At 52.8% G+C, this 19073-nt stretch overlaps 7 protein-coding genes across 8 annotated transcripts; 4 read left to right on the forward strand and 3 right to left on the reverse strand.

The window, feature by feature from the left end:
• Window positions 1-359: 359 nt before the first annotated feature.
• Window positions 360-3837, forward strand: NCU09240 (the record flags this gene model as incomplete). Of its 2 annotated transcripts, XM_011394960.1 has the most annotated exons (5): window positions 360-1248; window positions 1309-1571; window positions 1644-2125; window positions 2180-2631; window positions 2693-3837. In XM_011394960.1, the coding sequence occupies 5 exons, from the start codon at window positions 1200-1202 to the stop codon at window positions 3391-3393; spliced, it is 1947 nt and encodes a 648-aa protein (XP_011393262.1). In that variant the 3' UTR covers window positions 3394-3837. The 2 variants fall into 2 exon arrangements, with proteins under 2 accessions (XP_011393262.1, XP_011393263.1); XM_011394961.1 differs by lacking the exon at window positions 360-1248 and having other exon boundaries at window positions 1302-2125; window positions 2693-3795.
• Window positions 3838-4094: 257 nt separating this feature from the next.
• pcn (proliferating cell nuclear antigen) lies at window positions 4095-5757 on the forward strand. The gene is made up of 4 exons (XM_959581.3): window positions 4095-4330; window positions 4452-4495; window positions 4592-5311; window positions 5385-5757. The coding sequence occupies exons 2-4, from the start codon at window positions 4454-4456 to the stop codon at window positions 5400-5402; spliced, it is 780 nt and encodes a 259-aa protein (XP_964674.1). The 5' UTR covers window positions 4095-4330; window positions 4452-4453; the 3' UTR covers window positions 5403-5757.
• Window positions 5758-6322: 565 nt separating this feature from the next.
• NCU10351 (pyridoxine kinase) lies at window positions 6323-9003 on the forward strand. The gene is made up of 4 exons (XM_001727963.2): window positions 6323-6998; window positions 7063-7073; window positions 7238-7654; window positions 7731-9003. The coding sequence occupies exons 1-4, from the start codon at window positions 6942-6944 to the stop codon at window positions 8662-8664; spliced, it is 1419 nt and encodes a 472-aa protein (XP_001728015.2). The 5' UTR covers window positions 6323-6941; the 3' UTR covers window positions 8665-9003.
• Window positions 9004-9087: 84 nt separating this feature from the next.
• NCU10893 (deoxyuridine 5'-triphosphate nucleotidohydrolase) lies at window positions 9088-10286 on the reverse strand. The gene is made up of 2 exons (XM_001727962.2): window positions 9819-10286; window positions 9088-9521 (listed from the first exon to the last, which is right to left on the reverse strand). Exons 1-2 carry the CDS (start codon window positions 10249-10251, stop codon window positions 9235-9237), a joined length of 720 nt encoding a protein of 239 aa, XP_001728014.1. The 5' UTR covers window positions 10252-10286; the 3' UTR covers window positions 9088-9234.
• A 315-nt stretch (window positions 10287-10601) lies between these two features.
• On the reverse strand, window positions 10602-12337 carry NCU09238 (hypothetical protein; the record flags this gene model as incomplete). Its single annotated transcript, XM_958722.2, has 2 exons — window positions 11584-12337; window positions 10602-11519 (listed from the first exon to the last, which is right to left on the reverse strand). Exons 1-2 carry the CDS (start codon window positions 11758-11760, stop codon window positions 10602-10604), a joined length of 1095 nt encoding a protein of 364 aa, XP_963815.2. The 5' UTR covers window positions 11761-12337.
• A 461-nt stretch (window positions 12338-12798) lies between these two features.
• Window positions 12799-15823, forward strand: NCU09237 (KH domain RNA binding protein). Its single transcript, XM_958721.2, has 3 exons — window positions 12799-14399; window positions 14452-15325; window positions 15395-15823. The coding sequence occupies exons 1-3, from the start codon at window positions 13851-13853 to the stop codon at window positions 15415-15417; spliced, it is 1446 nt and encodes a 481-aa protein (XP_963814.2). The 5' UTR covers window positions 12799-13850; the 3' UTR covers window positions 15418-15823.
• A 1187-nt stretch (window positions 15824-17010) lies between these two features.
• On the reverse strand, window positions 17011-18382 carry NCU09236 (hypothetical protein). Its single transcript, XM_958720.2, has one exon. It carries the CDS (start codon window positions 18263-18265, stop codon window positions 17315-17317), a length of 951 nt encoding a protein of 316 aa, XP_963813.1. The 5' UTR covers window positions 18266-18382; the 3' UTR covers window positions 17011-17314.
• Between the last annotated feature and the right edge of the window lie 691 nt (window positions 18383-19073).

Genomic DNA, 19073 nt, shown 5'->3' on the forward strand with positions numbered 1-19073 from the left:
TTTCAACCTACCTAGGGATTGATGGTTGGATCTCCCAGCCTTCCACTTCTGTTGGAGCCCCTTCTTCACCGATATCAAGGCTGAGCTGAGCTCATGGTCTATGGATCACTTCTGGGAGTGACATAACTGTGCGACGTTGGGCCTTTTTTTCAATCTTCCAACTTTTCACTTTGCTGGCATTTGGTTACTGGACTGGAGAGAGACGGGCAGCAGATCATCACAGCAAAGCCGGTAAGATACAGAATCCTAAGAATCCACCCCCCCCCCCCCCCTTGGTTGGCGAGTTGCAGAACGAGTGGCGTCAAATTTCACGTCATCTGCCAGGGTTCTGTGACCTCTTTAATGAGCATCCCCAGGACCATCAAGAGTGTTATTTTGGGACTCAGCTGTGGAGAGAAACACTAAATTCACGGAGAAGAAAAGGCTTCCATAACTGATAATCATTCCACTAGTATTGGCACTTGTCACAATTAACAATTTCTCATTTTGGACAACGCCAGCCGCTCGCTCGTTCAAGGCTCGGACGTCGCCAGTTGCCCGTTTCCCGTACGACCTGGACCCCGTTTCAAGCGGTCATCAGTAGTACTTACTGTACTAGTCACTTACACCAATTTCCAACTGAACCTTGACACTCCTTTTCAACATCGACAACAACATACAACCATCCAGACCACGATAGACCACGATAAACCAACGATCGATCGAATCTTGACAACGTTTGTCGGAACAACAAAGACAAAAGGGCATATGCACCGATAACCGACAGCGCTAGTACCAACACTACTCAGGTACTCCAACATTCCACCTTGCGCCGCACTTTGCTTTCGCACGTCTCGACCACCTCGCATAGCATAAGCGACACCCAGAAAACCCACCGATTCCCAGATCTCAGCCACACCGACCCACGCCTAGCTTTAGCTCTGCAGAATAACGGACATTAAACACGATCGAAGGAGGAACCAGGACTTGAAACAAGGAAACTGCGTGGTGCCGCCGGCCTGGTATCTGTACTCCGTCGAAACAAGGGGACAAGCACACTCCTCTTTCTTTCTTTCTTCCTTGTTCAGAGTGCCGCCTGGCGTCAGATGGAGAGCTAGCACCACATATCGACCTCCCGTTTCTTTGTTGGATGCTCCTCTTCCGTTCTCTTGTCCGAGTCCCATCATTGTCCGAGTCGTTGTCCGGTCGTAGTGGCATCCATGGAGACCGTAATTCAGGATTGCGAGCCTCTTGCCAATTATCTCAAGGGTTCGCTTACCTACTCACTGTCCATCTCTAAAGCACAGCATCACTTACTTGCCATGACAGATCAAGGCGAAGAAACACGCAACAATGACTGGCCAACACCGCCAGCCTCCGAGTCCGACCACAATGGCCAGTTCCACGATGCCCACGATGACCGCCTCTCCGAACACAGCATCTCACCCCCCTCTTCTCCCAACTTCGCTCCCGTAGGCCGCCCCATGGTCCGCAAGCGGTTCCGAAAGAACGCCCCTGAGCCAATACAACTCGAGATCCCACACCGCATGAAGCGATACAGCTCGCTCGGCTCGCTACATGACTCCTATTCTGTAAGGATCTTTTACGCTCAAATCATAGGGGCCATGTGTGTTGAACTAATGACGTTTGTTCGTGGTGAAAAGAAAGCCGTAACAGCGAGGATAGACCGCGCCGACAACCAGAAATTCATCGAGCAGTTCCGATATACGATCGTCGCTTCGCAGTTGTTGAGTGGGCACTCGGTTGCTGGACTTAATCACTTTTACCGAAATCAGGATGCCGATAGTTCGAAAGAGCAAAATAACGATGTCGTACTACCGAACTCGACGGGGCTGGTTGCGACGGCTGCGGGAGCGTTGGTGGTGGCGTTGGGGATAAGGTGGTTGTGTTTGGGAGGATATGCTCGTCTGACCAAAAAGGGGGTGCTGGTTGCCGTCGTGGTTGCCGTTGCGGTGGGATTGGTGGCGCACTTTTATATCCGGAAGCAGTGGCTGAGATATGTGCGGAACAAGGCGCTGGCAGAGGTTGCTACTTTTGTGGCGAAGAGTCAGGATTGGGATAGTGCTACGAGTGCGGCGCTGTCGCTTGTTCAGGAGGTTGAGTTGGTGTCGAGGGGGTATAGGCTGTGAGTATGGTCTTCCGGAGGATATTGGGGTTAACTGCGGCTAACAATAACCAGGAGCGCACCACTACCGCCTATCAGCAGAATCGAAGACCGAAGCCAAACGAGACGATGCGGACGCCTGCGCAAGGCTCTCAAGCAGCGGTTTGCCGATATGATCAAGAGTTACATCCAAGTGACGACAGCGGTGAAGGGACTCTCGGAACAGTTGGATCTGGAAAAGTACTACGACGTTTACGACATTACCGACTTTGACGTTTCCGATGCGATGCAAGGGTTTCCGGAGGTCGCGACGGAGGAGGCGGAGTCGTTACGGGTGCTCAAAATTGCCGCTGCTCGGTTCCATACCATCCGCAAGCTGCTTCTCTGCGCTTTGCTTGCGTTTGAGGCTACGGGAGATAACAGCGACTTTGTGCGGTGGTCGACGGCGGCTCAGTGTCTCAGCCAGCTGAGCAGTCTGACAGGTGATTGCTACGAGAGGCTTCGTCTCATCTTGAGCGATGAAGAGAGTGAGTTTCATCCCGTATTCTTGCACACTACAAACACACAACAGCTAACAAAACCACTCAGGCTTCCCCGCTATCCCCGAAACCAAGTTCCCTCTTTCGCCCAACCGCGAGAAACGCCGAACGCAATTCCGCAAGCTCGACTCTCTATCGACGGGCATCCGCGGTCTCCAAGCCAAGCTGGCACTATTGCGTGAAGAATCCGAGAAAGCACTCAACGAAGCCGACGACATCTCTGAAGTTGGTTTCGACCTCCTGTCGCAATACGAGTCCATTGGCCAAGACCTCAAGATGCTGCAGCAAGCCTGGGAGGATGGCAAGGCTGCCCTAGCATCGGGAATCGACCGCAACGAGAAACGTATTTCGTCTATGAGCATGCTGTACTCGCCTGCTACCTCTCTAAGCGGGTTGACCACTGTCGGCGAAGAGAACGAAACCGGCGGCGGAGCGGAGGATGCGCTGAAAGCGCTCACCGGGGAGACGTCTCCCACACGAAACTCCTCGCCAAGTCCCAACGAGCCGGATGTGTTTGAGGCGGTTGCGCTATCGGCTCGGCCCAGGAGTATGCTGACCAGGGAAGAGAGATTGGTGAAAATGAAAGAGGAGAGAGAGATGAGGGCAATGCAGAGAGAGAAGGCGGAAGCGAGTAGGGGCATGTTGAAGGAGTTGGAGATGGTGATTAATCTGAGGCCGAAGAGACATACAACCATGGGACCAGGCGGGGGAAACGGCAGGAGTGCGGCGCCGACGAGGATTTCTTTATGACGACAGACAAACTCTGCGGCATTCGCGCTGTCTTTCTTTCGGGTTTCTTTTCTTTGACCACTATAATCTTACATGGCATCAAGGCATTGCGCGCAGACAAAAGAGAGGGGCGAACAACAACGACGAGAAGGTCAGCTTGCCAGTTTTCTTGAAAAGCAACAACAGCAACAACAACAACAACTTTGGGTAGAATGGCGTTTTGACGGACATACAGACCATGGGAACATTTGAAAGCTGGGGCAGGCAAGCGAGCAATGTGGGACACAGAATTTAACGGCGTTTACACAGTTTATACAGACGATCTTGGGCGGGCATTCTGTAACAAATTCTTTTTTGAGTTGGGGGAGGGTGTAAGATAGGTGAAATAATGTAATAATCAAAATATATTGGAGAATGGAGGTAGAACAGAGTTCGCGCAGAAATGAGGGAGTCGAATAGTTGAAGTCATATCATCGGAACTTGAAGTGAGCAGCATACCTTTGGTTCGACATTGCCGTCGAGACACGATCCAAACAGAAAGAGGGGATTCAGGGCGACAGCTCCCACTGAAAACGCGAAGATTGCGCCTGAAAGCGGACTAACAGCGCTGGAGAACGGGACCGTGCACCGGGAGCTAGCCTGAAGCGGTAAATCAATTAAGCCTAACCCCGGCTCAGCGCGTTTAGCTGCCATTAGCAGGCGCGTCAAGTCGCGAAGTGGGTGTCCCGGCACCACCTGTGGTATTGGTGGTTCCTCTCTTTTTATCGTCCATTGCCTGCCTGTTGCAGCTTTTTGAACAAAACCATAACTCTTCCCAAATCCAAATCTTTTCTTCTCTCTTCTTTCTTCGTCAAACCACGAGCGCCTCTCTCTCCCGAAAGTGATACCCAGCGCGCGCATATTTTCTTCCCTCTTTGTCTTTTTTTCCCCCGTCGAGTTCGGTAATTCACATCCATCAGTATGTCGTCTCTGTCTGAGCGTGAAGCTGCCTGCTCGCTTGCTCGCTGGCCCGGCACTAGGAAGAAAAGCTGGAGAACTGGAGTGATGGGTTGCTGACTGGAGGACTACCACAACAACAGAAATGCTTGAAGCACGGTTGGAGCAGGCGTCGATCCTGAAGAAGGTATGTCATGTCCTCTTCCTGTCAAGTGCTGTCTGTTTCCTTTCCCAGCTAGAAGACCCCCACTAACTCTGTCATGATGATGACGATGATGTCCAGGTCGTCGACGCCATCAAGGACCTCGTGCAGGACTGCAACTTCGACTGCAACGACTCGGGCATCGCCCTGCAAGCCATGGACAACTCGCACGTCGCGCTCGTGTCCATGATGCTCAAGACGGAGACCTTCTCGCCCTTCCGGTGCGACCGCAACATTGCGCTCGGCGTCAACCTGACGTCGCTGACCAAGGTGCTCCGCGCCGCCCAGAACGAGGACATCCTGACGCTCAAGGCCGAGGACGCGCCCGACGTGCTCAACCTCGTCTTCGAATCTTCCGAAAACGACCGTATCTCCGAGTACGACCTCAAGCTCATGGACATTGACCAGGAGCACCTGGGCATTCCGGATACCGAGTACGCGGCCACCATCAGCATGCCGTCTTCTGAGTTTAAGCGCATCACCACCGACCTCATGGCCATGAGCGAGAGCGTCAACATTGAGGCGAGCAAGGACGGCGTCAAGTTTAGCTGCCAGGGCGACATTGGCAACGGCAGCATTACCCTCCGCCAGCACACCAACGTTGATAAGCCCAGCGAGAATATCGAGATTGAGTTGAGCGAGCCGGTTTCCCTCACGTTCTCGCTCAAGTACCTGGTCAACTTTTGCAAGGCGAGCGCGCTGTCGAGCACGGTCAAGATCTGCCTCTCCAACGAGGTGCCCCTTTTGGTCGAGTACAACATTTCGGCTAGCAGCTACTTGAGGTTCTATCTTGCGCCCAAGGTATGTCTTTGTTTGTCATTTTCTGGGTGGTTGTTTTCTGTCAGGCGTGATGCTAACTGGTTCTGATTCACAGATTGGCGACGAGGAGTAAACGCCCCATTTACCTCCAACAACCGAACCACATCTTTGTTACGAACACCACGAAACTATGCCTTCATGTATACCTCGAGTTGCTATAAAATCATGGGGAGGAGGAGAATTGCAAGTCATGTAGAAGATAAGGGGTGATGCAGTGATGAGAAGAAGAAAAGGGATATGAAGAAAAAGAAATCTGTGTTTTTGAAAGAGTCTGGCACTAGTACACTACACACAAATGTTTTAGAGGGCGTTTTGTTCTTTCTGCTGCGAAGATGAATGTTTAGGGGAGACGACGAGGTGTCAATGATTATTGCGATGGCCTCCAACAACACACCTTCACCAAGGAACCCGATGCTGTTGTCGTTTCCTTTTTTTTTTTTTTTTTTTTTTTTTTTTTTGTCTGATGGTTTCTAACATTGATATCGGCAAACTGTCCTCCCTGTATCACTATGGTAATCATCGCTTCTCGGGAGTTCAGCTTGGCGTTGAAAGTAGGTATCTCAGAAGTGGGTTCAATCACAAGTACACCAGTACTGACATCACCACTTCCCGTCAGTCGGCGTGTTTTCCAGAAATCTTCCACCCGACTGTTTTTTTTTTTTTTTTTTTTTTTTTTTTTTTTTTTTTTTTTTTTTTTTTTTTTTTTCATCCGATGAAGTTCCTGGTGTTCACCAGCTTCCCCACATTGTTCATTCAATGTATGTAACTTACCTACCCACCACCTGCGTGACGTCCCCTCCCGCCTACAACAGCCCAGGGCCCGGGGCGCGCCCAGCAGCTGAATGGACTCCGCATTCAAGTTGCCCCTAACCCGCCCTGCAGGAAACTTTTTGGCGGGGCATGGGTGGTTCCTGGGGAAAAAAAAAAGAGTCATTGACTGGCCGGCCCTGTGCCATGACCGTTAGCGGCGAATTTCTGGACCATTCGAGGACTCGAATCAAGATGTGGGCAAATGGGTGGCACGAGAGGGCGATATCGCAGTTTATTTGATTGATGATACTATTTCCAATTGATCGAATCTTTCGGCTATATACGGTCTTCTTCTTTCACCGCTGACTGACTGACTAGGTCTAGAGTCAGACTCACTTGGTGTGTCACAGTGTTGCTTGCTTAGTTCTTTTTCCGGAATCTTTCCTCCATCTTTTCTTGACCCGGTGATCATCCACTGGCAGTCCTTCCTCGGACTTCTTCTGCGAGTTCGAGACAGACCTAGTTCCTTTTGACAACAACAAACATTCTCTACATCGTTTAACTTTGGCACCAGTTCTCAACATATCGTCGAGATTTCAAGCGGCCGACTATTTTTTACAGAGACGATTTATATCACCGAATTGACAGACCGTTCGTTGAATCGCCAGCTCGGCTTACTCGGCTTACGTACCTCTCTCTACCAACGATCGAGATCCTTTGCGCCGCCACTCTACGTCGTAGGACATCTACCGAACATAACCAATTCGAACGAAGGAGGTCTCTACAACAAGTCTCGAGCTCGATCTTTCCTCTACAACAACCAAAAGCCGAATCGCATACAAAGTACTCTACCAAGGTCACCATGAGCGACGGAGAGCCTCCAGTCCCCGACACCCGCGTGTTGGCGGTCGCCAGCCATGTAAGTCTACTTCTCCTTTTCAATTAATACCAGGTTAAATCAATTGCTGACTGGGAGTGTTCAGGTTGTCTCTGGGTAAGTTCCGATTTACCTACAAGCTTTGCGCCGGCCTCCCCCGATGACGACTAGAACAGCCGAGCCCCAACCAGACAAGACGAGACGAGACGAGACGAAAGGGAAAAGAATAAAAAGAAGAAGAAGAGAAAGGCATTGGCTAACATCAATGTGTCTTCCCTCAGCTACGTAGGCAACAAAATCGCCGTCTTCTCCATGCAATCCCTTGGCTGCGACGTCGCCGCCCTCAACACGGTGCAGTTCAGCAACCATACGGGCTACCGCCAATTCACCGGCACGCGCGTGTCCGCTTCCGAAATCACCGACCTCTACCGCGGTCTCAAACAGTCCTACCTCGATGACTTTGATATGATGCTGTCCGGATACGTCCCCGGTGCTCCAGCGCTGGAAGCCGTGGGGGAGATAGCGAAAGAACTTAAGGAAAAGGCTCAAGCGCGCGGGAAGCCTGGATCTTTCTTTTGGGTGCTGGACCCCGTGATGGGCGATAACGGCAGTCTGTACGTCGCGCAGGATGTGGTGCCGGTATATAAAGGGCTGGTGCAGTACGCAGACCTGATACTCCCGAACCAATTCGAGGCCGAGTGCGTACCTTTCTTTTCTTCCCCTTTCCCCTTCCCTCTCTTCTTGTTGTTGGGTTATTAATCTAACAGATAACAGACTCCTATCAGAAGTCAAAATAGTCGACATGCCCTCCTTAACCCGCGCCATCTCCGTCCTGCACGAGCGCTACGCCATCCCGCACATCATCATCACTTCCGTCTCCCTTCCCGACGCTGCTACTACCGTCTCCTCCACCATGCCCAACTCCGTACCCGGCTCTTCGGCGCCCACACCAACACCCCAAGAAGAAGGCCAAGGCCAATCGCAACCGCCCCGCACCAAGACCCTCAGCGTAGTGGGCTCAACAATGACTTCTGCCCGCCAACCGCGCGCGTTTCAGATTAGCTTCCCCGCCATCGACTGCTACTTCTCCGGAACGGGCGATATGTTTTCCGCTTTGATGCTTGTGCGCATGCGAGAAGCGGTGTATAACACTGAAGGAGACTTGACAGAACGGGAATCGTGGTTGTCAGATGACTCAGTGGACGCGCTGGACTTGCCGCTTGCCAAGGCGGCGGAGAAGGTGTTGGCGAGTATGCATGAGGTGTTGACGAAGACGGCGGAGGGGATGAAGGGGAGGGTGCAGAGGGCTAAGGGGTTTGTGGATGAACAGCTTCAACGAGAGAAGGCGATGACGGATGGGGTTAATGGGTGTGGACATGCGAATGGCAATGGGACGACAGATCAGGATGGGCATGTGGATAAGAAACCTAGGCTGGATTCAACACAGACGACGACGACGACGACGACGACGAATGGTAATAGCGATGGTGGCGAAGATGAGGAAAAGACGGAAGAGAGGATAAAAGAAGAAGAAGAACGAAGGAGGAGAAAACAAGTGGAGGAAGCGGAAAAGGAAGAAGAAGTGCAGGCGAGGAAGAGGTTACATTTGATGAAGAGTAAGGCGGCCGAGTTGAGGCTGGTCAGGCATTTGGATAGCTTGAGGCATCCCAAGGTGGAGTTTAGGGCTAGGAGGATAGAGTGCTCTTAGTTTTTTGGGGGGGATCTGCTTGGGTGTGGAATTAATATCTTTGCGAGAGGGAGAGCGAGGAATAGAAGGGGTGTGGGATGACGGGATCAGCATTGGATAGCGGGAGTTATAATTGATCTGCTGCTGGTGAGCGAGGCGCTATTCTATTCTATTCTACCATAGAAGCTAGATTAGAGCATGGGCATAGCATTGCGGGAGATTTTGGGGGGTTAGACTATTTGGTTGATGTCTCAATCAAGAGTGTATATTACACCATACACGCTTCATACATCAAGAATTGGGTCGATACAGAAGGGTTGTAGAGTCTTGATTTGAAAGGAACCATTAGAGCTTGCCTGATCATACCTCCGCTGCCCGTCAAGCCGTTCGTTCGTCCTTATTCATTTCACCATTCATGTATCACCGAGATTTATGTCCATGTCCACCAATCCGAAGTATCATATGCATTTCATACCTTTCAATTCCTCTGCGAAATTTCCCAAAAACGCCGTCCATCTATATCGCTTCATACCCCTAACCCACTTTTCTTTTCTTTTCTTCTGTTTTCTTTTCTTTTCTTTTCTTGCTTTCTTAGTTCTTCATCTGCTCCCCAACACCAGAACCAACGCCTGTACTCCCGAACCCGCCCGCGCCTCTGACGCTCTCCTCCAGCTGTTCGACTTCGACCACCTCGGGGGTATAGATGCGTTCGAGAACCAGCTGCGCGACGCGATCGCCCTCGTTGACGACAAAGTCCACGTCCGAGTGGTTGAACAGGAGAACCTTGACTTGGCCGCGGTAGTCGGCGTCGATGACGCCGGCGCCAACGTCAATGAAGTTCTTGGCTGCTAGGCCGGAGCGGGGGGCGATGCGGCCGTCTTTTGTTTTTTTGGAAAGGTTCGTGTTAGCGAGAATTCTGAGGGCAGAAGAGAGGGAAGAGAGGGCAAAAAAAGGGAAGGGAAAAGGAGGGGGGGAGGGAGGGAAGGAGAGAGAAGAGTAGGAAATGGAAGGGAAGGGAAGGGAAGGAAGGGGGGAAAAGCGAGCGAAGCGAGGACACCCCCGGAGGGCCTCCACGGAGTGGCCACCGGAGGTACACCCGAAGGAAATACATAAAGACAAGAAAAAAAGTAAACAGAGAAGAAGAGGGCAGGTAGGAATAAGAAAAGAAAACGTACAAGTGCCAGCAGGAACAGCCATGGAAATATCCGTTTCCACCAGACCCTTGCCGCGCGCAGGGATCGTAGTCTCCTTGGAAGCGTAGATGTCGTAACCAGCAGCGAAGGCGGAGCCGCGCGTAGGCAGACGGGCCTTGTCTGATAGCTTCTTGATGAGGAGAGGAGGGGCCTGGTCGACCTTGGTAACGGGAGTCTGGGTATCGGCAGTCATGGTGGCGGCGGTAGTAGTGGCGGCAGTGGTGGTTTGGGAGGAGGAATCAGCGGAGGTCTTGATGCGCTTGGCGGGAGGGGAGGAGGTAGTAGGTTCGGTGGTGCCGGTGGTCATTGGGGTGATGGTTGCGAAGAAGTGTTCGAATGTGGTGGTGGTTTGGGAAACAATTGAAAGAGAAGCAGAAGTGGAACGAGAGAGGAGAAGACGGCGGGCAACAAACATTGATTTGCTGCTGCGCGAGGGAGGAGGAGGAGGAGGAAACGCAGCTGTTTCAATGGTGGGGAGGCGGCAACACTGCAGCTGAGGCGCAAAAGCAAAAGCTCAGCCAGAGCTGAATGAATGTAAGCGCGTTGGGTGACGCGTCGGTCGGACGCGTAAATTGATCGATTCCAGGGGTCCAAAATCTCTTGGCCAGTGCGTTGCCTGCCGGGAGAATGGCTTGAGGTAAGGCAACAGAAGCGAAGATGGTGATGAAGTTGAAGCCCAAGGAAAGGTGTGTAACCTCAAAAGATCGACTCGAGCCAGATACCGTAGATATTCCACGATGATAGACTTCCATGACCGTGGCTGCCCTAATCATCCAACTCCCTCCCAAAATCCACCAACCTCAACCTCGTAGCATCCCTCGGGTGGAAAACAGCCACCTTGCTCCTGACCAAAAACCTCGCCGCCGCCGTCTCCCTCTCGATCTTCACGTATGCTGCCGAGCTATCCCCTCCAGCATCCATGCTCTTATTCAGCAGTTTCTCAATCAAGCTCCTCATCTCCGCTCCCGCCGCACTCGCCTCATCCCTCTCCCTCTTTCTCTTGCCAGTACCCTGTCTCCCCTCTTGCTGGTCATTTTGGGCACCCCAAATCTCATCAATCCTCCTCTGCCTTCCATTCCCATCTTCTCCTTCATCCGTCTTCTTCGCCTTAGCCTTCTTCAACTTGCCCCTCGCGTTAAACCCCGCCTCCAGATCATCAGCATCCAAATCCATCATCTCTCCTACCACCGGCCCGCCCATTTCCTCCGCTGCCAGCAAGGGGCCAAGGTACTCCTCAATAAACCAGTTCAACTCTCTGACAAGCTTCTTTGTCTCCTCATCGTATCTGTTCCGCTCCCCTTCCATCTTTTCCAGTTCCTCTTTCGCTAGCTCCTCGGGCGTCATCTCCTTCTTTGCTTCCATCCCTTTCCTGAGCAATTCGACGCGAGCCTGAAGAGCTTCTTGGAGCTCCTTCTGCTCGCGGACTTCGGTCTTCAAGTTTTCGAGGTGGCGCTTTTGCTGGTCGAGGAGGGTGGAAGAAGAGGAGAGGTAAGAGTTGGTTTGGGTGATGGTTTGACTGGTTTTGCGGATAGCGAGCAGGGCAGGGAGGACGGAGTCTGGGAAGGGGAGGAGGGGAGTTGGGTCCGACTCGGCGAGGGAGGTGTAGGCGCGGGTTAGGAGGTGCATGGAGGAGAGGGGGTTGAGGGGTGGTGGTGATCCATTTTGGGCAATGTTTTGTTTTAGCTGTGAATGTGTTATTAGTGAGTAAAAAAGGGGGTTTGTTGACATGACATGGGGCTCGGCTCACCTCATTCAAAGTCGCCTCGGCTTCTGCCGTCATTCGCTTGAGTTCGCGAATGGTTCGTTCTAGGTTCGCTTCATGCACAGGATCCTTGACGCGACCACCGCTACCGTTGCTTGAGTCTGTGGCAGTGGATCCTTGGATGATGCCTTCCATGGTGTTGGTGTTGTTGGTTGTTGACATGGCCGGCTCTCCGAAGCCTTGTTGGCCTAGTTGGCTCAAAGGGTGGCAAGTGAGGAAAACCTAAGCGGGACACGGTATCACAGCGTGGAGTAGTGAGAAGTGACGGAGTATGAGAAAATGTTGCACTTGCAAGCAGGTATCGGTTTATTGGTGTACAACGTCCGGAACGAGAATTTGGCAACTAGTGCCACGTTCATGAAAAGTGTGTGTTCCACCCGGATATGTCCAGCAGCCGGGATGAATGAAGCTCAAAACACGGCTTCCCGTATTACGAATTGTTTTCCGATGAGGAGTTCAGTCGACAGCCAACCATGAAGCTCTCGCCGAAGCCTGAGTGAATACGCGCCCGTTTGTTTTCGTCGACGGCGTTCAAGGCAATCAACCTGATTGGGATGAAACCACCAAAATAACAACAACCACAACAACAACGTGATGGTTCACTGGTCTGTTGTTTCTCTCGTCGGATGTGTCTCGATGGTATTGTTAAATACGCCGTAACACCGTGTTACTGTATTACAGCAGCAATGCCGGTGTTCAGTTGCAGGCAGCAAGCATTGAACGCCTGAGCTTGCTTGGTGGTGCAGTGGTTGAAGAACTGTGAAGCAGAAAGTGGAAGTGCTGAAATCGGATCGCAGCTTCTCTCGCTCGGGTGGCCTGGATCCACAGAGCTCGGATGCCTTGGCAACTGGGCCGCTGGGCCGCTGGGCGTTGGGCAAGGAGACACCTGAGCTGGGGTTGCATGCTGGGCTGCGGCGCCGTCCAGGAAACCCATGCACCAACTCCCGTCTTTCCAGCTCTACAGTGAACTAGCTTCTGCCCAAGACCGGCAGAGCGGCTGTGCAGGTGGCAAGCGAAACTTGAGCAGCTGGCCTCAAGCGAGCTTACAGCCGCCAAACGCACACCGGGCCGTCACCTGAGGCTGTTGAGTTGGCCTGTGGCCCGTGGCAGGTCGCGTCGGTTGAGGCTACGGCCGGTTGCTGATCCTGCTCAGGCCCAGGCGGGACCCTCAGGTTTCATCAAGCCATCTCCCTTCCACTCCACAATTCCAAACTGAACCAAACCTCTCGCGAGACATTCCACTTCCACTTCCACTTCACTTCCACTTTCTCCCCCCAACAGCCACTCACCACCTGGCAACCCTTTCCTTCTCGACCACACCCCTCGTCGTCGTCGTCATCTCCTCCTCTCGTCATCTCGCTGACTTGAGCCATCCCATCACTTGTTTTTTTGTCCTCTTTTTTTTTCTTTTTTCTCTTCTGAAGATTCTGCAGGCTTGTTGGGTTCTCCTTTGCCACGACCACCGACACGCGCCATCACCACGTCGTCGAAAAAGAAGTCGACCGCCCACCGCACTCCTCCATCTACACACACCCGGATCGACGCTCCAAAGTGTGTCCCCCGGTCAAATCCACGATCTGCTATCGGTAGCTACAGCCGGATCTCGGATACCCTGGGCTAGCAGTAAAAGACTGGCGTGCTTCGTCTCCAGTGCTTGACAAGCGAAAGAAGGTTTGAGATACCAGAAGTGCTTCTACTCTCTTCTTCCGTACCAAACAAAAGGGCAATCCGTCATCACCTCCGTCTACTCTACCACCACCACCACCACCACTACCACCACCTACTCTACTACTCTACTACGTACCTCACTCACCTTCTTCCTTGCTCAACCACCTCTACTACCTGCCTACTCTTTGCGCCTCGCCCTTGCCGCATAACATCACCACCAACTCCCCGGACAAGGCTTCACCAACACTGCAAGATCAAGCAATCCAGCGATAGGCCTCCTTCCTCCCATACTACTTCGAGCACCAGCACCAGCACCGGTTTCCGTCCCGTCGATCCTCTCTCTGATCGGCCCCTCCCGAGCAACCACCACTTCCAACACCCTGAGAGCGCAGTCCCGACCCCTTCAACCGCACCTCCACTACACTACACCAGCACGTTTTCCTTCGAAAACCCCCAAGGTGTAGATAAAACAAGTTCGATAATTCAAGAAGAATATTCATCTCGCGCGACCACGACTTCTTCATCGAGACGTGATTATTACCTGACTTTTAGCTCGCTCGCTCGCAACAACAACAACAACAACCATGTCCGCCTCGCCACAGCCCACCCAGTCCGCTAAGCGGCCCCTGGACGAGTCCTCTTCGCCCTCTCGCAACGACCAGCCCGAGGCCAAGAGGCTCGCTCTCGACAAGGTTGTCAAGGACGCCCAAGAGGAGGTTGAGGCTCCCGTTCCCGAAGACAGCCACAATGCCGACGAGACTGCCGGCTCCGCCACCCCCACTCCCGCCCCCGAGTCCAACGGCACCAAGGTGAAGGGAGACAAGTCGGAGGGTCAGGATGCCCAGGGTGACACAGTTGTCCCCGATGCTCCCCAGAGCAAGGCAACCAAGGACCACGGTGCTCGCAGCCGCGCTCAGCCCCCTGTCTCTGCTCAACCTCACGATGAGACTGCTTGGATCCATGTTAGATCCGTTATTTCCAGCCCGGAGGCCGCCACCATCATTGGAAAGGGCGGCGAGAATGTTTCCAAGATCAGAGAAATGTCCAACGCCAAGTGCACCGTCAGTGATTACCAGAAGGGCGCCGTTGAACGTATTCTCACTGTTAGCGGTGTCGTTGATGCGGTCGCAAAGGTATGTCGTCCCTATGTTTCCCTCAGCAGTTCACTGGCTAACAGTTTCATAGGCATTCGGTCTTATTATCCGTACGCTGAACAATGAGCCTCTTGCTGAGCCTTCCAACACCCACTCCAAGACCTATCCCCTGCGTCTCTTGATTCCCCACGTCTTGATCGGCTCTATTATTGGCAAGGGCGGTGCGCGCATCAAGGAGATTCAGGAGGCTTCCGGAGCCCGCCTCAATGCTTCCGACTCGTGCCTGCCCCTTTCCACGGAACGGTCGTTGGTTGTCATGGGCGTGGCCGATGCTGTTCACATTGCTACTTACTACGTTGGCAGCACTCTTCTCGAGCAGCTCAACGAGCGTTTCGGTGGTCCCGCCGCCTCAGCGTATGCCACCCGCAGCGGAGGCCCCGCTGCTTCTATTCCCGGCGGCCTGCAGGTCGTCCCCTACGTTCCTCAGCCCGCTGGCGGCAACTTTGGCAACCGCGATTACTACCAGCGCAACCGTGGCCCCGACCCCAGGTCTCACCACGGCATGCCGCCCAGCCAGTACCCTGCGCCATATGGTGCACCTCATCCGGCCCAGCCCAACCCTGCCGTCCCGATGCACTACGGTGCCCACGCCGCCGGTGGTTACGGTGCCGCTGCCCCCCACGTTGCGCCCCATGTCGGCCACGCCGGCCCTGCTCCCCATGCTGCCGGCCCTCATGGCGCCCCTGTTGCCGGCGCTGCCCTCACCCAGCAGATCTACATCCCCAACGACATGGTTGGCGCCATCATTGGCAAGGGTGGACAGAAGATCAACGAAATCAGGCAGATCTCTGGCAGTGTGATCAAGATTAATGAACCGCAGGACAACAGCAATGAGCGACTCGTCACCATCACCGGTACAGAGGAGTGCAACCGCATGGCGCTCTACCTACTCTACCAGCGTCTGGGTGAGCTTCAGAACAACGGCCGTGACTCTCAGCAACCCAATCACTAATCAGATATTCTCACTTCAACAGAAAGCGAAAAGCACCGTTCGTAGGATCGATGCCGGACGATAGCCTAATTCAGCCAATAGAAATCACCGCGGAATTCTTGTCTTTTAGTTTTTAGTCTCGAGCCTCTTATAAAATACCGGGTGCTGGGAATGTGGCGTTAAGCGGATAGTTCGTCTTCTTGGGTTTCGGGAGAGAGTGTGTGAACCTGGGAAATACAGCGACTTTGAAACAAAAACGGTAACTTGCAGTTTTACTCTACCCGTGTTTTGGTGTCACTGATTGAAAAGGGAAATCTTCCCCGAACATTGGTATGGCCATCGGTCATTACCACATTCATCTGTCGTTTTTGCACTAGCCATTTAATGACGCTGTTTACTTCTTATCCTCTGAACACTCACCTCCCTAGTGTGCTCTACTCTGAACATCTCAATTCATACAGCTCTCTTTCCTTCTACTCGTCCCACTGTCCTTTGTTTGTCATTGCATCCCGCAACTCACCACTGGCTCACTAGTCTCATCGTCAAACATATGCAGCTACCCGCCCGTCTTCCCGACGTCCCACAGACGTGTGCACACCCCGGTTGGTTATTGGAGCTGCTGACAGGGTTGCGTCTGCTTCTAAGGTTTTCATCGAACGACCACCTGCTTCTGCAGGTACACTCAAGAATGAGCCGGCCGCTTTAGCGTGGATAACCGAATTTCTGTGCAGGTGAGTCATTCTTCGTGGTGTGTTTTACGTCTGATGATCAGGATCACAGATTTAGGAAATTGTCGTTGGTATGACTTGGTGAAGTGACTGTCTTGTATGTTTCGCCGCCCACTCACGGAAGACGACTTGTTGAATGGCACAATGACAGATTGGAGCTGCAGTGTCAGTACGTAAAGATTCCTAGGAATATCAGGGCCCGTCCCCGCTATATTCCGCTATTTTGAAGAAAATACGACAAGGAAGAGTAAGCAATTGAATCAGCGATACACTCGGCTATTCTGTCTTGGGCAGAGAATCGCGACTTGTAAAGGGAGTATGTCGCTCACTGGCTGGGAAACGGGAAGTAGGCCTCTTGATGGCCCATACATATCTCGTTATACTTTCCACTTTGAAGGACAGAACTTCCGTGGAGCTGCCTCGCTTAGTCCGTCTCGTTGATCTCTCAAAAACACTGGGGAATTTCCAAGTCTCAATGCGACATGGTACAATCGATGCTCACTGCATGGTTCCTTTGAGTGAGTTGAAGAGTTCCTTCCATTTTAGTTCGTTATTCCAAACGCAACTTCCTTCCCAAACAGAAAACCAAACGCAAGTGGCAGGAACGAAAGAGAGCAAAAAGACATACATCCATACGACACCAGCTTATTCACCGGTCGTCACCGATCCGATTACTAGGCTGGCGGTCACCGGCTTATCTAGGGGAGAGCGGACGGGATCCCGAGTTTTTTGCCCTGGTGCCTATGATCGTATATTTTTGAGCTGTACGGGCCTGGTTGGATGTTGTTGGGGAAGTGGTATGAGTGGTCATATACCCTCACTGGAGTCAGATACTAATTTGATATATCAAACGGTTCGTTATTTAACTGAACAGGCCTCCACCAATAGAGATCACATTACAGCATGTAAAAAGGATGAGTCCAAAAAGGCAAGAGCAAACCCCTAATATTTTCTGTTCAAAGCAAAACTAACTCGCACACTCTCAAACATCATTTCATTACACTTTCCTCTTTCACCTGTCCTCCCGCTCAGATAAATGACACTTTTATACCGATTGTCATCTCCTCCACATAAGCATCGACCAAGACAAAACTTATTGCCGGATTAGTTGAAAGAAAATAGTGACAAAAACATTTTTCTCCTCCCATGCGACGACCAACATCTCCAAGCGAGAAGCAATGAAAGTCCCAAGGACTTATCCGCTAGCTCCAGACTCCAGATCTCAAACCCTTGCTTTAATCAGAAGTGGAAGCATCAGCGTCAGCACCGAGATCTCCAGTAATGCCAGCAGTCACACCAACAGATCCAGAGAGAACAGAGCTAAGCAGCTCCTGAACAGCCTCCAACAACGACTCGACGACGCTCAGCGGGCTGCCAGCAGCAGTACCACTAAGCAACTGGTTGAGGAGCTCCGGGCTCAAGATACCAGCGAGGTTGCTCAAGTCGCCAAGCGGCAGAGTACCAAGGGGCACACCACCAGTCAGGCCGCCGCTAAGCGAGAGGAGGGCCTGGAGGTTAGCCAAGCTGGCCAGGGTGTTGGCGTCCAAGCCGCCGGTGGTGGCATCACTACCACCACCGAGCTGCAGAAGGTTACCAAGCAGACCGGTGACGGTGTTCAGCAAGCTGCTCAACAGGCCAGTGACACCAGTCAAGCCAGCGAGACCGTCGGTGACGCCCAACAGACCGCCGAGGCCTCCGAGAGGGTGTCCAAGTCCGAGACCACCAAGAGGGAACGCACCGCCAGCGAGGCCCCAGCCGGCACCACCAAGAGGGAGGATGGCGGCCTTTTGGTTGGCCTTGATGCGGCGAGCGCCTTGCTGCACGGTTTGCGTGACGTTGCCGAGCAGCTGGGAGAGGATGCCCGTGATGCCCTGGGGGTCCTTGATGTCGATCTTCTGGAAATCGTCCTGGGCGTTCTTGACGATGACGCCGACGCTGGAGACGACGCGGTCGAGGTCGGTGAGCGCGACGGAGGGGACGGTGCCGGCGGGGACGGAGGCGGCGGGCGAGGTGGCGGGGGTGGTTTGGCGCTTGGTATTCATGTTGGCCTTGGCCATGGCGAGGTTGTTCTTGAGGGCCTCGGCGTTGATGTGCGCGATAGCGTGGCCTTGTTGCATCATGGGCACGGCGAGGGTAGAGCCGGCCATGGCGAGGGAGAGAGCGGTGGTGAGGGCGAAGGACTTCATTTTGGGGGAAAAAAGGAGTGAAGTGAAGTGAAGTTATTGGAGAGAGTGTGATGTTGGTATCTGGTAAGGATTGATTTGGCTTTGGTGGTTCTTAAAAAGAGAGAGACTGAAGTCCTGATGATATAGAATGGTGGAGGAGATGAAGGCTGGTGAGGAAGGAAGGAATTAGCTTTCGGTCTGGTCAGATCTGGGGATACTTATAGGTGAGTTTCTCCCATGTTGTTATTGTTGTTGTTGTTGTCGCTGCTGTTGCTGCTTCATATCATCGCTATGTTGTTGACACGGATGTCAACTTCCCGGCCGCTGCTGGGTATCGCTGCTATGCCACGACACGACAACTGGAATCCCAGGCCTCATGGTGGGAGATTGCGATGAACATGGTTTATGGTGGAAAAGGCATGCGTTTCAGTGGGTGCCGACAACTATGTGGTGGGTTGTGGTTGTAGGAATGAGGGTGACGGCCATGTCTTAGGCCTCTCCCTCCGGCAACTTCCGGCACATATCTCCGACGACGAGTAAGGGAACGTTGAATGCGAGTACCGCACCTTGGTGTTTTTCCGGTGGAAAAAAGCTCTCACGATGTGATGAGGCCTTATTCAATTGTTCAAAGTTGGAATGCCCTCAGCTGCGACAGAGTGTCCTGGCTGTGCCGATGACCTCGTGAAGTCCTCGATCTTGGTGGTTTGGTGGTGAAACACCAGTGCCGAGTCGACTTCATTCCTCCGCCCTTTGCCTGGACAAATCAAGACAGTCCCATTGTCGAGTAGCAAGAAGTTCTCGTCCTTCTGTGCCATATCTTTATCTCAGC

Source organism: Neurospora crassa, linkage group I, assembly GCF_000182925.2.
Source record: "Neurospora crassa OR74A linkage group I, whole genome shotgun sequence".
NCBI lineage: Eukaryota > Fungi > Ascomycota > Sordariomycetes > Sordariales > Sordariaceae > Neurospora > Neurospora crassa.

What these genes read in the sequence shown, in the direction of transcription:
- pcn (XM_959581.3), top strand. Translation starts at nt 4,454, where the DNA reads ATGCTTGAAGCACGGTTGGAGCAGGCGTCGATCCTGAAGAAG. An exon ending in AGGCGTCGATCCTGAAGAAG is followed by an intron (nt 4,496 to 4,591) that starts GTATGTCATGTC and finishes GATGATGTCCAG; the next exon opens with GTCGTCGACGCCATCAAGGA.
- NCU10351 (XM_001727963.2), top strand. Translation starts at nt 6,942, where the DNA reads ATGAGCGACGGAGAGCCTCCAGTCCCCGACACCCGCGTGTTGGCGGTC. An exon ending in CCGAACCAATTCGAGGCCGA is followed by an intron (nt 7,655 to 7,730) that starts GTGCGTACCTTT and finishes AACAGATAACAG; the next exon opens with ACTCCTATCAGAAGTCAAAA.
- NCU10893 (XM_001727962.2), bottom strand. Translation starts at nt 10,251, where the DNA reads ATGTTTGTTGCCCGCCGTCTTCTCCTCTCTCGTTCCACTTCTGCTTCT. An exon ending in GGCTGTTCCTGCTGGCACTT is followed by an intron (nt 9,522 to 9,818) that starts GTACGTTTTCTT and finishes AAAAAACAAAAG; the next exon opens with ACGGCCGCATCGCCCCCCGC.
- NCU09237 (XM_958721.2), top strand. Translation starts at nt 13,851, where the DNA reads ATGTCCGCCTCGCCACAGCCCACCCAGTCCGCTAAGCGGCCCCTGGAC. An exon ending in TCGTTGATGCGGTCGCAAAG is followed by an intron (nt 14,400 to 14,451) that starts GTATGTCGTCCC and finishes ACAGTTTCATAG; the next exon opens with GCATTCGGTCTTATTATCCG. An exon ending in CCTACTCTACCAGCGTCTGG is followed by an intron (nt 15,326 to 15,394) that starts GTGAGCTTCAGA and finishes TCACTTCAACAG; the next exon opens with AAAGCGAAAAGCACCGTTCG.
- NCU09236 (XM_958720.2), bottom strand. Translation starts at nt 18,265, where the DNA reads ATGAAGTCCTTCGCCCTCACCACCGCTCTCTCCCTCGCCATGGCCGGC.